The sequence below is a fragment of the Equus caballus genome, chromosome 18 (assembly GCF_041296265.1).
Source record: "Equus caballus isolate H_3958 breed thoroughbred chromosome 18, TB-T2T, whole genome shotgun sequence".
NCBI lineage: Eukaryota > Metazoa > Chordata > Mammalia > Perissodactyla > Equidae > Equus > Equus caballus.
In genome coordinates this window covers 20233642-20245917 of record NC_091701.1, presented here as the reverse complement: position 1 = coordinate 20245917, position 12276 = coordinate 20233642, and the positions used below count along the sequence as shown (strand labels likewise).

At 35.3% G+C, this 12276-nt stretch overlaps 1 protein-coding gene and 1 non-coding gene across 17 annotated transcripts in view; both read right to left on the bottom strand.

The window, feature by feature from the left end:
• R3HDM1 (R3H domain containing 1) overlaps nt 1-12276 on the bottom strand; it is a 115026-nt gene that overhangs the window by 55090 nt on the left and 47660 nt on the right. For all 16 annotated transcript variants that reach the window (XM_023622830.2, XM_014732445.3, XM_023622836.2 and 13 more), the window contains 2 exons: nt 10787-11080; nt 4604-4727 (listed from right to left, as the gene is read on the bottom strand). In XM_023622830.2, the coding sequence (XP_023478598.2) occupies nt 4604-4727; nt 10787-11080 (418 nt within the window). The remainder of the gene's footprint in view (nt 1-4603; nt 4728-10786; nt 11081-12276) is intronic.
• Nucleotides 630-699, bottom strand: MIR128-2 (microRNA mir-128-2). The gene has a single exon (NR_032966.1). It is a non-coding gene; the product is annotated as a microRNA mir-128-2 (primary transcript).

Sequence of the window (12276 nt, the reverse complement as noted above, 5' to 3'; positions counted from 1 at the left end):
GTTGCCACAGCGTGGCCTGACAGTAGTGCTGGGTCTGTGCCCAGGATCCAAACTGGTGAACCCCGGGCCCTGAAGAGGAGCACTCGAACTTATCCACTACACCACTGGGCTGGACCATGATACTTAGCTTTCCAGAGTCATTTTGCTTCCCACGTGCATACAGCATCAGTTCGGAGAAAAAAAAAATGGAATTATATGCCTGGTCAGAGCCCCGGTAGCTTCAAATGCTTTTAAGGTGTCTTAGGTCCATTTGATGGCATGCTTTAATGCATAATATTTCTAAAAAGTTATGCAGCAATAGGGAAAGAGATGTATTTGACTTCTGCTAATGACTTTGGCATGCTTTAAGACCTTCAATTTTTAAGAAAAGCTCCAAACCAAATTAAATCTGCCATCCAAATCTGCTTTGGAAAAGAAATTAAAGCAATAGCTTTCACAAATTTTTAAAAGGTAAATTACAGTAAGCCAAGGTTGTCATTTAAATTCAAATCCTTATATCTGAGTATGATGCATGATTAAAAGGCATTACAATTAATGGAAAATATAAGCAAATGTTAATACTTTAATATAGCATTAAAAAAAAAAAAAAAAAGGCAGTGGAAACCTGAGTAAAAAGAAGCCAGGAAGCAGCTGAAAAAGAGACCGGTTCACTGTGAGAAATGTAAACCTCTCAGACAGTGCTACGGCCCCGAATCCAACAGCTCAGGAACAAGGCCAATTATTGCAAAATATTAAACATATATGGTAAAGCTGCAAACTTTTCAAAAGAGTCATAAGAATGAAAGCAGCTACACAGAAAACAGCCAGGGCCTCACAAACCTAAAATCTTTGCTATACTTACTACCTGCAGGAAAGGTTTCTTTATGGTATACCAGCTTCTTATATGTAGTATACTTTATAGCATTCAAGCTGTAATTTTATGATAAAAGGTTAAGATAATAAATGCCTATCATTGCAACGGCAAGTAACCAGATCTTCTGCAATCATTGCTTATGACTCCAGTTCTTGACAGTAAATCCTAAGCTATTGCAAACCAGTTCTCCAATATTCCACCTGTCTGAACTAGAAATGACTCACATAAGATAGACACACAGAATCATTGAATTTTAGAGTACACAGAGGCTTCAATAGACAACACAGTAAAACTGCCTTACTTTGCAAGTGAGTAAACTGAAACCCAGTGGCTTTAAGTGATATGCCTAATACCAGTTAGAAATGATTAAGGGCTATCAGGATTTGACTCCTACTTTGTTTTCTTTCACCTTACACATTATCCAAAAAGCCTTATGTAGCCAGAATTTCTTCTGCTTCTGTTGATGGGGGTGACTCAACCTTGTTTTGAATGACCATGGTAGTTTCACATTCATAACAAAAGATTTGTATATTCATTCCCCAGCAGTAGTGTTAGTGTTCATTTCAGTTCAGTTCCCATAACAGACAGGAGGTTTACTGCCAAGGAGACTGATAACTATTGTGGTCCTCTGACACACACACGCACAGAAGACCAAAGCATTTTATCCTTGAGATAGTTCCCCAACCTCCTCCCTACCCCGAAAAGGGGAAATGACAGGAAATCCTACATTTCTATTGCTCATACGTCAAGTGGGTTTGTTAATTTAGCGCAAAATGTCTTTAAATTCATATGCAAACATTTAAAAATTATTTGTGCCTCAGTGAAGAAAAATTGTTCCAAATTTATCAATGTTTTCATTATTTGAAAAACTAATTTCATCCTTTTATGTAATAAAAGGATGCTTCTTGACTAAATGCTTCTTAACTAAATGGTTGACAAGAAAAAAAATGTCAGAGATATGACAAATCATTTCTAAGTTTAATCAGATTGGGATGGTGGAATATAGGCAAATAGGGAAAAAAAGAAACTGAGAAAGTATGATGTTTACACACAAAAATATAAATTACTGAGATGGAAATTGCTATAAATCTGTGAATAAAATCAGAAACAAGGCCAGCGCAATGGCATAGTGGTTAGGTTTGGTGTGCTCCACTTTGGCGGCCCAGGTTCAGTTCCTGCATGCGGACCAACACCACTTGTCAGCAGGCATACTGTGGTGGCATCCCACATACAAAACAGGGAGGCTGGCGCTTCCTCACCAAAAAAAAAAAAAAAAAAAAATCAGAAACAAAACACTGCCTTGTTCATTTCCCAGTGCATTCTACTTTTCTATTGGGGGACACACAAATGTAAATGCACATTTTCCTGTAAGCTTTGACATAAAAAATAACCTTTAGATAACTACAAAAAAAGTCTTTAGACTGTTAACTTTTTAAAATAGTTCAAATCCTACTAATTCTATAAAAAAGTTCAATGTAATTACAAACACAAAATTGGCACTGGCACTACTGAACTTCTCTTTAAAGGGAAATTTTCTATTACACTTATTAGTATAACAAAATTTCTTTCCCTTTCAGATAAGGATGCTTTGAGGATTTATTTCTCTTTTATCCTTTAGACTAAATAAGATTCAACTAACTTAAGCCATAAGTTAATAGGATAATACATAAAACAACTTGAAGGACAAACTCTAGTTATAAAGTGCTATATGATGATTGACCCTAAGAGTCAAACACAATGTCAAAAACTATTCAGACATATTCTCTTTTCTGTGCCTGTACTATCCAGATACAACCTGACTAACTTATTCTTTCCTTCCGTCTCACCATAACTAGCATTAGAAAACCTCAATTAAAATATCACTGATGATAAACACATGCTATCTGGCACACAGATATTTTGGCCCTCAATTAGGAGGGGTGGCATTTTCAGTTGTTTTCCACTAAGTGGGAATATTTTTGGCAGAGACACATTTGTATAAGCACACTGGTCCAAACCTGTGATTAAAAGTTTTAATTTTGTAGGCAGTTTGACAATGGAGAGGAATAAAAATTTAGCCACAGAAAAGAACAAAACTAATAAGCTCACACAAATATAGAACAAAAGATCTTTGCTTGCCTCATTATTAGGGTGTACTAATGAACTAAGTTAATTAGTCACACAAAGTATTTGAATGAGGAGAGTGAAAGAAAGTTTCTTTTTTCATGATCATGACATTAGCTATAATCTGCATTATAACTTTGGAAGAAAAAAATCAAGACAAAAGCAATATGAAAAGTCAGTCACTGAGGCCCAGGAAAACTCAGAAAGTAATTTCTGTTAGAATAAAACAACAATGTATTTAAAGCTAATGAGCAGTGTCATGACCAATGTTTCCATTTTAAAGAACAACTTTTGATGCCTTTCAAAATTAGAACATATACTATCACATTATTTAAAGTGGACTGTATTATTAAACTTCAGGAAAACCTGAAAGTAAAGGGAGTCATATTTGAGACACAGGACAAATTCTCAGTTGGCTAAAATGACCAATGTTTGTACTCAACATCCTTTGGAAGAACATCTGTCACACACACAATAATAACACAATAATACAAAAAAGGGAAGAACCTACATACTAAGTATAAGACAACCCCTAGGAGCAACAGATTAAGGACCTGGAAGTTCTTCTGCAGGGGTGATAAGTAAAAATCCTATCTGGTAAAGGAAGCTGGTGAATCACAACGATCACTGAAGACTGCACAAGTGAGGAGAAACAAGAACACTTCTCATCAGACTGTCCAGGAAAGATGTCTTTCTCCTGAAGCTGCAGTAACCCTTCAGAGTTCTGTACCATATCAAGAGCAAGAAACTGCCCAGTTGGAGGTAGAAGGTTATGTGGCCTCAGTGGGCTACACTGACATAGACTGAGAGCCTCCAATGGTGACAAGCAGCTCAAAAGGCTCCAAAGAAAGGAAAAAAAATTCTACTTTAATACCTAGAGTTATGAAAGGCTGAAAAAATACCTTATCAAACATCTGGGGCAGAAGTACACATCTAGGTGGGAAGCATAGAGAGAAATAATTTCAGTAAAATAGGTAAGACAGCTTTTTACACTGAGATCACAGGTGTTTTCATTGAATGCTTAAAGAAAATTTGAAAGGGGCAAAAGGAAAATAATCTTTTAGGTTTTAATATATTTGACATGCCTAGTATTAGACTGCATTTAGTTTAAAAATATCTGTCACTATACAGCCAGCAAATTGAAAAAACACAAAAAAGATATGTGAGAACACCATTCCTTTTAAAGGGATTGCTAGCGAGACTAAGACATCAAAATCTCTCGCTAGGCTAGAGGTCTCCATCAAAGGTTCTTTTGGTCCTTGCTTTTGTTAGTCGTTCGGGAGACATCTCAACTTGCCTCGCCTCTTTTGCTGTTACCACAAATGAATTACCAGGCCGCAAAGGAGGCTTCAACCACAATGGCAGTGAGGACCAGGAAGTCGCTCATCACCCTGCTCCGCCTGGGACAATCTTCTCACTGTGGTTCCCAACCCTTCAGCATATAAACCTGACAGTGCAGTGTATCTTGGCGGGTGCTAAGATTTGCTCACTCTTTTAGTCTCACTGGTCTGCACAGCCACATGTATGCACATATCTGAGACCCCTGATAGAGTGTGACAGCATCTTAATAGGAAGACTGAAATAAAGCAGGATGAAAAAAAGCAATACCCACAGCTAAGAATTCACGACCTGAGAAATACTACTCACCTGTCTGCTGTGCAGGCTGTGGCAGTGCTTGGTTTAGATGGGAATTGTAATGGACAGAAGGGAGTGGGCGATACTGAGGTTGACTGGAGTGATAGTGGCCTGGAGCACAGTAACAGGCTGGCATCTAGGATAAGTATTGAGGGAAAAAAACGAATTTTATCCACAATGGAAATTTTTTTCTGTGAGAAACATAAGAGTATAATGAATAATAATTCTTTTCAACACTAATCACCTGAAAACTGATTTCCTTAGCTTTACTTGAACTTAAAATTTAAAAAAAAATCCAAACATGTAAGACGCCTATCAATACTGTATGCTCACCAATCAGATGTAGTAGATTTTAATTTTTTGGCCATATTTGTTTCAGATTTTCCTTCCTCTCTTTTACAAAACTAAACACTACTGAAATAGCTAAAGGCTCACTCCAATATTCCTTTGCTCTATATTCCACAGAAAAAGCATTATCCTGTAGTTGGTGTATATCATTCCTATAAATGTTTTTAAACTTCTACTATACGTAACTTCATGCAACTTATTTTGCAATTAACATTGTATTTGAGACTTATCTTGGTTGAAACATGTACACTGGCTCACTCAATTTAACTGCTGAATAGAAATCATTGTGTAAATAAGCCAGTTTATCCATTCCCAAACTAAGGGACAGTTGCACTGGTTCCATTCTTTGATTTTTCTCACATTTCTAATGCAAATTAAAATGCCAATACAAATTTTATTTGTCAATTATAACTTAATAAAGCCGGGAAAAAATGCCAATAAAACTAGCTTGATTTATTTTTTCTTCCAGAGCTATTTATATCAGTTATAAATTTCTCCTAATCTGACTTAGTTTGGGGTCTAAAATAAACAATTAATCCAGTGATGTAGAAGTATGTGGTAAGTCAACTTTATTAGGTTCATGGGCTCTCTTAGGTTCTGCTCCTCTGACTGGATACTTCTAAAAGAACACAGATCTGTGGAGATCTTAAAGAGTGCCCATTTCATCTGGAAACCAGCCAAGCACAGAATTTCTATTCATTTGTAAGCCAAAAACCTCCTAAATTTACTGTAATATTCTTCTGTTTCTGAAACATTTGACACAATACATATGTGATCCCGTAATTTTTCTTGGCGGTATCAGAAAGCAATAGGTATATACTGATTTCCATAACTATAAATTTCAGTACGTATATGTATAAATAATACATTCTTTTCTCCTCTTAATTAAAAAAAAGACATCACTGTTTATGGCAAAAATTATAACAATATTTTTTGTTTATAAATACATATTGTATGTACATGCAATATATATGACAACAGCACAAACAATGGAGAGAGGGTAAATGGAATTATACTGCTAATGACTAGTATATTTTACTTGCAGTTTCATATGAACTCCAAGTAGATTGTGATAAGCAAAAGATACATATCATAGTCCCTAAAGAAACCACACAAACACAAGATTCAAAGAGCTACAGATAAAAAGGCAATAGAAGAAATAATACGGAACGTTAAAGGAGGTCAAATAATACAAAAGGCAGGAAAAGCAGCAGATAGGAATAAAATACAGATAGGACAAATGAAAAACAAATAGCAATGTGACATACCTACATCTAACCATGCCCATAGATATATTAAAAATAAAAGAACTAGACACTCCAATCAGACTGGATAAAACAGCAAAAACCAACTACATACTATACGTAAAAGACAATTTAAATACAAAGGTTGCAAATAAGACGATGGAAAAAGACATACCATTTAAATGCTAATTAAAAGAATGACGAAGCCATTATATTAAAGTCAGATAAAATAAGTTTCAAGATAAGACAGAGAAAAACATTTCATAATGATGAAGCAATATATCAGGAAGACATGATAAATATAAGGTACAGGTTCAAATACTATTAAAAAATGACAGCATTTAAGGTAGAAATAGACAAATCCACTATCATCTATTAACAGAACCAGACAAAAATTACATAAGGATGTAAAAGATCTGAAAGATGCTATTAATCACATTGACTCAACTCACATTTAGAGAATACTAAATGTAAAAACAATAGAATACGAAAGAAATTAAAGATGATCTAGGTAAATGGAAAGCCATCCCATGTAAGATGGGAAGATTCAGTATTGTTCAGATAGCAATAACACCCAAAGCAATCTACAGATTCAATGCAATCCCTATCCAAATTCCAATGGCCTCTTTTGCAGAAATGGAAAAGTTGATCCTCAAATTCATATGGAATTGCAAAAGACTTGAATAGCCGAAACAATCTTGAAAAAGAACGGGGTTGGAGGACTCACATTTCCTGATTTAAAACTTACTACAAACATACAGTAATAAAACAGTGTAGCATTGACATAAAGATAGAACAGTTTAAAACTGAGAGTGCAGAAATAAACTCTTACATCTATGGTCAACTGATACTCAACAAAGGTACCAAGACTATTTAATGGGAAAAGAATAGTGTCTTCAACAAATGATGCTGAAACTAATAGACATACACATGCAAAAGAATGAAGCTGGATGGTTACCTCATATCATCTACAAAACTTAACTCAATGGAAAAACGACCTAAACATAGGAGATAAAACCATAAAACTCACAGAAGAAAACATAGGGATAAATCTTCATGACCTTGGATTTTAGCAAAGGATTCTTAGATATGACACCAAAAGCATGAGCAACAAAATGAAAAAGTGGATAAAGTGGACTTAATCAAAATTAAAAAACTTTTGTGCATTAAAGACACCATCAAGAAAATGAAAATACAACCTACACAATGGGTAAATATACTTGCAAATCACACATCTGATAAGGGTCTAGTACCCAGAATATATAAGGAACTCTTACAACTCAGTAACAAAAAGACAAAAGCCTGATTACAAATAGGCAAAGGATTTAAACAGACATCTCTCCAAAGAAGATATACAATGGCCAAGAAGCACAGGAAAAGACGATCAACATCACTAATCATTAGGAAAATGCAAGTCAAAAGTACAACGAGATACCAACTTCACACCCACAGGATGGCTATAGTAATAATGATGATGATGATGATGATGATGATAATAATAATAATAAAAGGTAAAAAACAAGTGCTGGCAAGGATGTAGAGAAATTGGAACCTTTACATATTGTAGGTGGGAATATAAAATGGTCCAGACACTGTGGAAACAGTTCGGCAGTTCCTCAAAAAGTTAAACAGAATTACCATAAGATCCAGCAATTTTACTCCTAGGTATATACCCAAAGGAATGAAAACAGATACTCAAACAAATATATGTACCTACCTGTTCATAACAGCACTATTCACAATAGGCAAAAGGTGGAAAAAGATGGATTTGATTGCAAATCCAGCAAGAGTTGAAAAGATGAACAAATTGTGATATGTACATGCAACGGCATATCATTCAGACAATATGAGAAATGAAGTAGTGATACAGGCTACAATGTGGATTAACTCTGATACATTATATTAAAGAAGCCAGACACAGAAGGTAACATATTGCATGATTCCATTAACATGAAGTACCCAGAATAGGTAAATCCATAGAGACAGAATGCAGATTAGTGGTTGCAGAGGCTGGAAGGGTGAGGGGAACGGGAAGCAATTGCTTAATGGGTACAGAGTTTTCTTTTCGGGTGATGAAAATGTTTTGGAACTAGAGAGAGGCGATGGCTGCAAAACATTGTGAATGTACTGAATATCATTGCATTTTTCACTTAAAAGTGGTTAATTTTACGTTATGTAAACTTTATCTCAATTAAAAAAATGAAAAAACAAAAAACCCACGAAACACTAAAATGATAGAATACAAATTTTTTTCAAGTACACATGAATCATCCTCCAAGAGACTAGATGCTGGGACAAAAAATAAGACTCAACAGATTACAAAACACTGAAATCTTAAACAGGATCCCTGAGGTCATGGAATTAAAATAGAAATCAGTAACAATAAGAGATCTAGAAAGCCCCCAAATATGTGGAAATTAAACAACACACTTCTAAATAAGTCATGGGTCAAAAAAGCGACACACAAAAAAGAGAGAAAATATTTTGCACTAAATGATAACAAAACACAACATATCCAAATTTGTGGAATGCAGCTAAGATGGTGCTTATTTTCGAAAGGGACAATCTAAAATCACTGATCTATGCTTCTACCTAAGAAGCTAGAAACAAAGAAGCAAATTAAACCTAAAATGGGTAGGAAGAATAATAACAGCGAAAGCAGAAATAGTTCAAATAGAAAATGAATAATAAAATCAATGAAATTCTGAGTTGGTCTTTGAAGAACATCAACAGAATTGATAAATCTCTAGTTAAACTAATAAAGGAAAAGGGAGAAGACTGAAATTACCAATATCAGGAATTACAGAGGTGATACCACTATAGATCCTAAAGATATTAAAAGTTTAATAAGGGTATATATGCCAATAAATTCGACAACATGAATGAAATTGATACAAACTACCTAATCAGATCCAAAAAGAAACAGGAAATTGGAATACTTCTGTACCTACTGAGAAATTTAATATGTAATTTAAAATCTTCCCCACCAAAAAACTCCTCATCCAGATGGATTTATTAGTGAATTCTAGCAAACATTTAAGAAGAAATAGTATCACTCCTACACAAATTCTTTTAGAAAATAAAGGAAGGAACAATATCTAACTCATTTTTAGGTATCACCCTGACACTATAACCTGAAAAGGACATCACATGCCAACTACAGACCAATATCCTTCATGAACATACTCGCAAAAATCCTTAAGAAAATATTAACAAATTGAATCCAGCAACATATAAAAAAGGTATCATGAACAGGTGGGGTATGTTCCAGAAATGAGAGGTTAATTTAACATTCAAAAGTCAGTCAACATAATTCGCTATTAATAGAGTAAAGGGGGAAAAAAATCACATGATCACTTCAATAGACGCAGAAAACCATTTTACAAGATTTAATACCCATTCACGGTAAAGACTCTCAGCAAACCAGAAACAGAAGAGGATTTCCTCAACCTGATAGAGGGCATGTACAAAAACCCCACAGAGGGGCTGGCCCCGTGGCTGAGTGGTTAAGTTTGCGCGTTCTGCTGCAGGCGGCCCAGTGTTTCGTTGGTTTGAATTCTGGGCACGGACATGGCACTGCTCATTAGGCCACGCTGAGGCAGCGTCCCACATGCCACAACTAGAAGGACCCACAACAAAGAATACACAACTATGTACTGGGGGGCTTTGGGGAGAAAAACAAAAAAAATAAAATCTTAAAAAAAAAACCCAAAAAAACCCCCCACAGATATTATCACCACTGATGGTGAAAGACTGAATGCTTTCCCCTAAGATCGGAAACAAGGAAGAATATGTACTTTCAAAACTTATTTTTAAGCTAATACACCGATTCTAGGGATTTTACTTCCACCTGTTGGGCTGTAAATATACTCAACATTGGAGCTCCTAGCTAATGCAACAAGGCAAGAAAAAGAAAAGGCATGTAGACTGAAAAGGATAATGTATGTAGAAATAACCTATGTAGAAAATCCTAAGCAGTCTACAAAAAAGTACTAGAATAATTGAATTCAGAAAGTCCATAGGATACAAGATTAATATACTAAAATCAACTTCTACACTAGCAATTAACAGAAAATTAAATTTAAAAATAATCTCTTTTAGAATATTATTTAAAAACATTAAGTACTATATATTTAATAAAATATATGTATACTTCTATAATGAAAATTACAAAATACTGTTAAGAAAAATTAAGGAAGCTCTAAGTAAGTGGAGAGAGAACATGTTCTTGCATTGGAAGATTCAATAGAGTTAAAATGTTAATTCTTCCCAAACTGATCTACTTCTTGAAATGCATCGTTTTATTTTTATAATGCATTTACCTTATTGGTTTCTCTTAAGCTCAATAAAACAAAACAAACCTCTCAGAGTCAGAAGGAAAGTCAAAGGTCACACGGTTTAACCATCCTATTGAAGTGTCTACCTGTCATGTGGTTGTCTAGCATGCACTACAAAATCTACAGAGAAGGGAAGATGACAACAAGCTTGTTTACACATTTTTACAAATTCTCTCCACGTGAAATTAAAAATACACGGTCTAACGTTAAAGCTGATCTTAAATGAGAGGACTCCATGGGAGAGAAAAGATGACAAACCAATGTACCTGTGGTGAGGGCTGCTGAATATATCCCTGCTGCTGGAGCACAGGCTGGCTGACAGGATGACCAGAGGCAGAATAGCCAGCAGTAGGGACTGGCTGCCCAGGAGGTAGGGGAGGAGGAGGAGGAGGAGGCGGTGGTGGTGGTGGTGGTGGAGGGGCTGCCGTCATGATATAACCAGACTGCTGTGGAGACTGAAGAACAACAGTGGACTGGAACATGGTGGCATGAGGGTCAGAACCATCTGCAGATGGCTGGCGGGCAAGACTCATGTGGCTAAACTGAGACCCAAGGTTGTCCTGTTAAAAAAGGGAAAAGTCAGAAATCAGTAAGTTTTCCATATGGAGACCAGACTTATGAAAAAAAAAAATTTCATACATCTTAAGATGAGTTGCAGTAGGTATATATTACGGAAATCATACATCTACAACAGACACAATCTAATAAAAGAACAGCTTCAAGAAAATTAGAACTCTAAGACATGAAGGTAGGACTATTACAATGTCCTCATTACAAATTACTTACGAAATATATCTAATGGAAATGTATAGCATGCAGAAAAGAGTTGAGTATAACAACATTCCACAATAAAAAATGAAAAGACACTTATTTAAATGAAGATTAAAGGCACATTAGGACGTGGAAGGGAAACTGAACACTTTTATATTACACAATTAACATTTTCTGAAAGGTCTTCAAAGACCAGTAAGTAGCAAGGCACAGTACTAATCACTTTTCGCTTTAAATCATTGCTCCTCTTCTCAGAGGGCAAGATTCAGGTTCCATGCATCTTTGTAATTCCTATCACATCAATCAAATATACTAGCAGGAATTAAATAAAATATATAAAATCCATGCACCCTGGTCTTCTAATCTCTCAAGAATAATTTGGCCATAAATTCTATTCTTCCCTAGTGTTTCTCAGTCTGTTCCTTAAGTCAGATGTTAGACAAATGTAATCCAGATGGCAGTTTCTTACTGCTTTCGCTGCTTGGTGAGCAGGCCAACGGTGCCCAGCCAAGATAGGGTTATGATTTATATGCCATCTGACAAATGCTTCTCTAATTCAACAGTGTTAGGGCCAGTTCTGACAAGTCTAGACAATATTAACTGAAATGACAATAATGGGGTTAAAATGGCACTTCTCTGCTCCCAAGGAGCTACAGACTGACAACGATATACACCAATTTTGTTAAAGGGAAAAATTTGAAAAAAAGTTACTTAAAAAATTGTGGCAATTAAGCTGTCAGATCAAAGTTGACATGTCTATAATTTCTATAGTCTCCTGGTTTTTGCAAAGTAAATTAAGGCAATGGAGAAGATAAGGGAGTGAAAAAGGAAAACGTGATTTAATGATTGAAAATATATGGCTTTATTTTTCCGAAATGGTTGCTCTGACATACTCCAGCACTATTCACTTAATTCAATGAGTAGATTCAAAAGGGAAAAATATACCTAAATATACCTACTAGCTGTAATTACAAAGTAACATGAT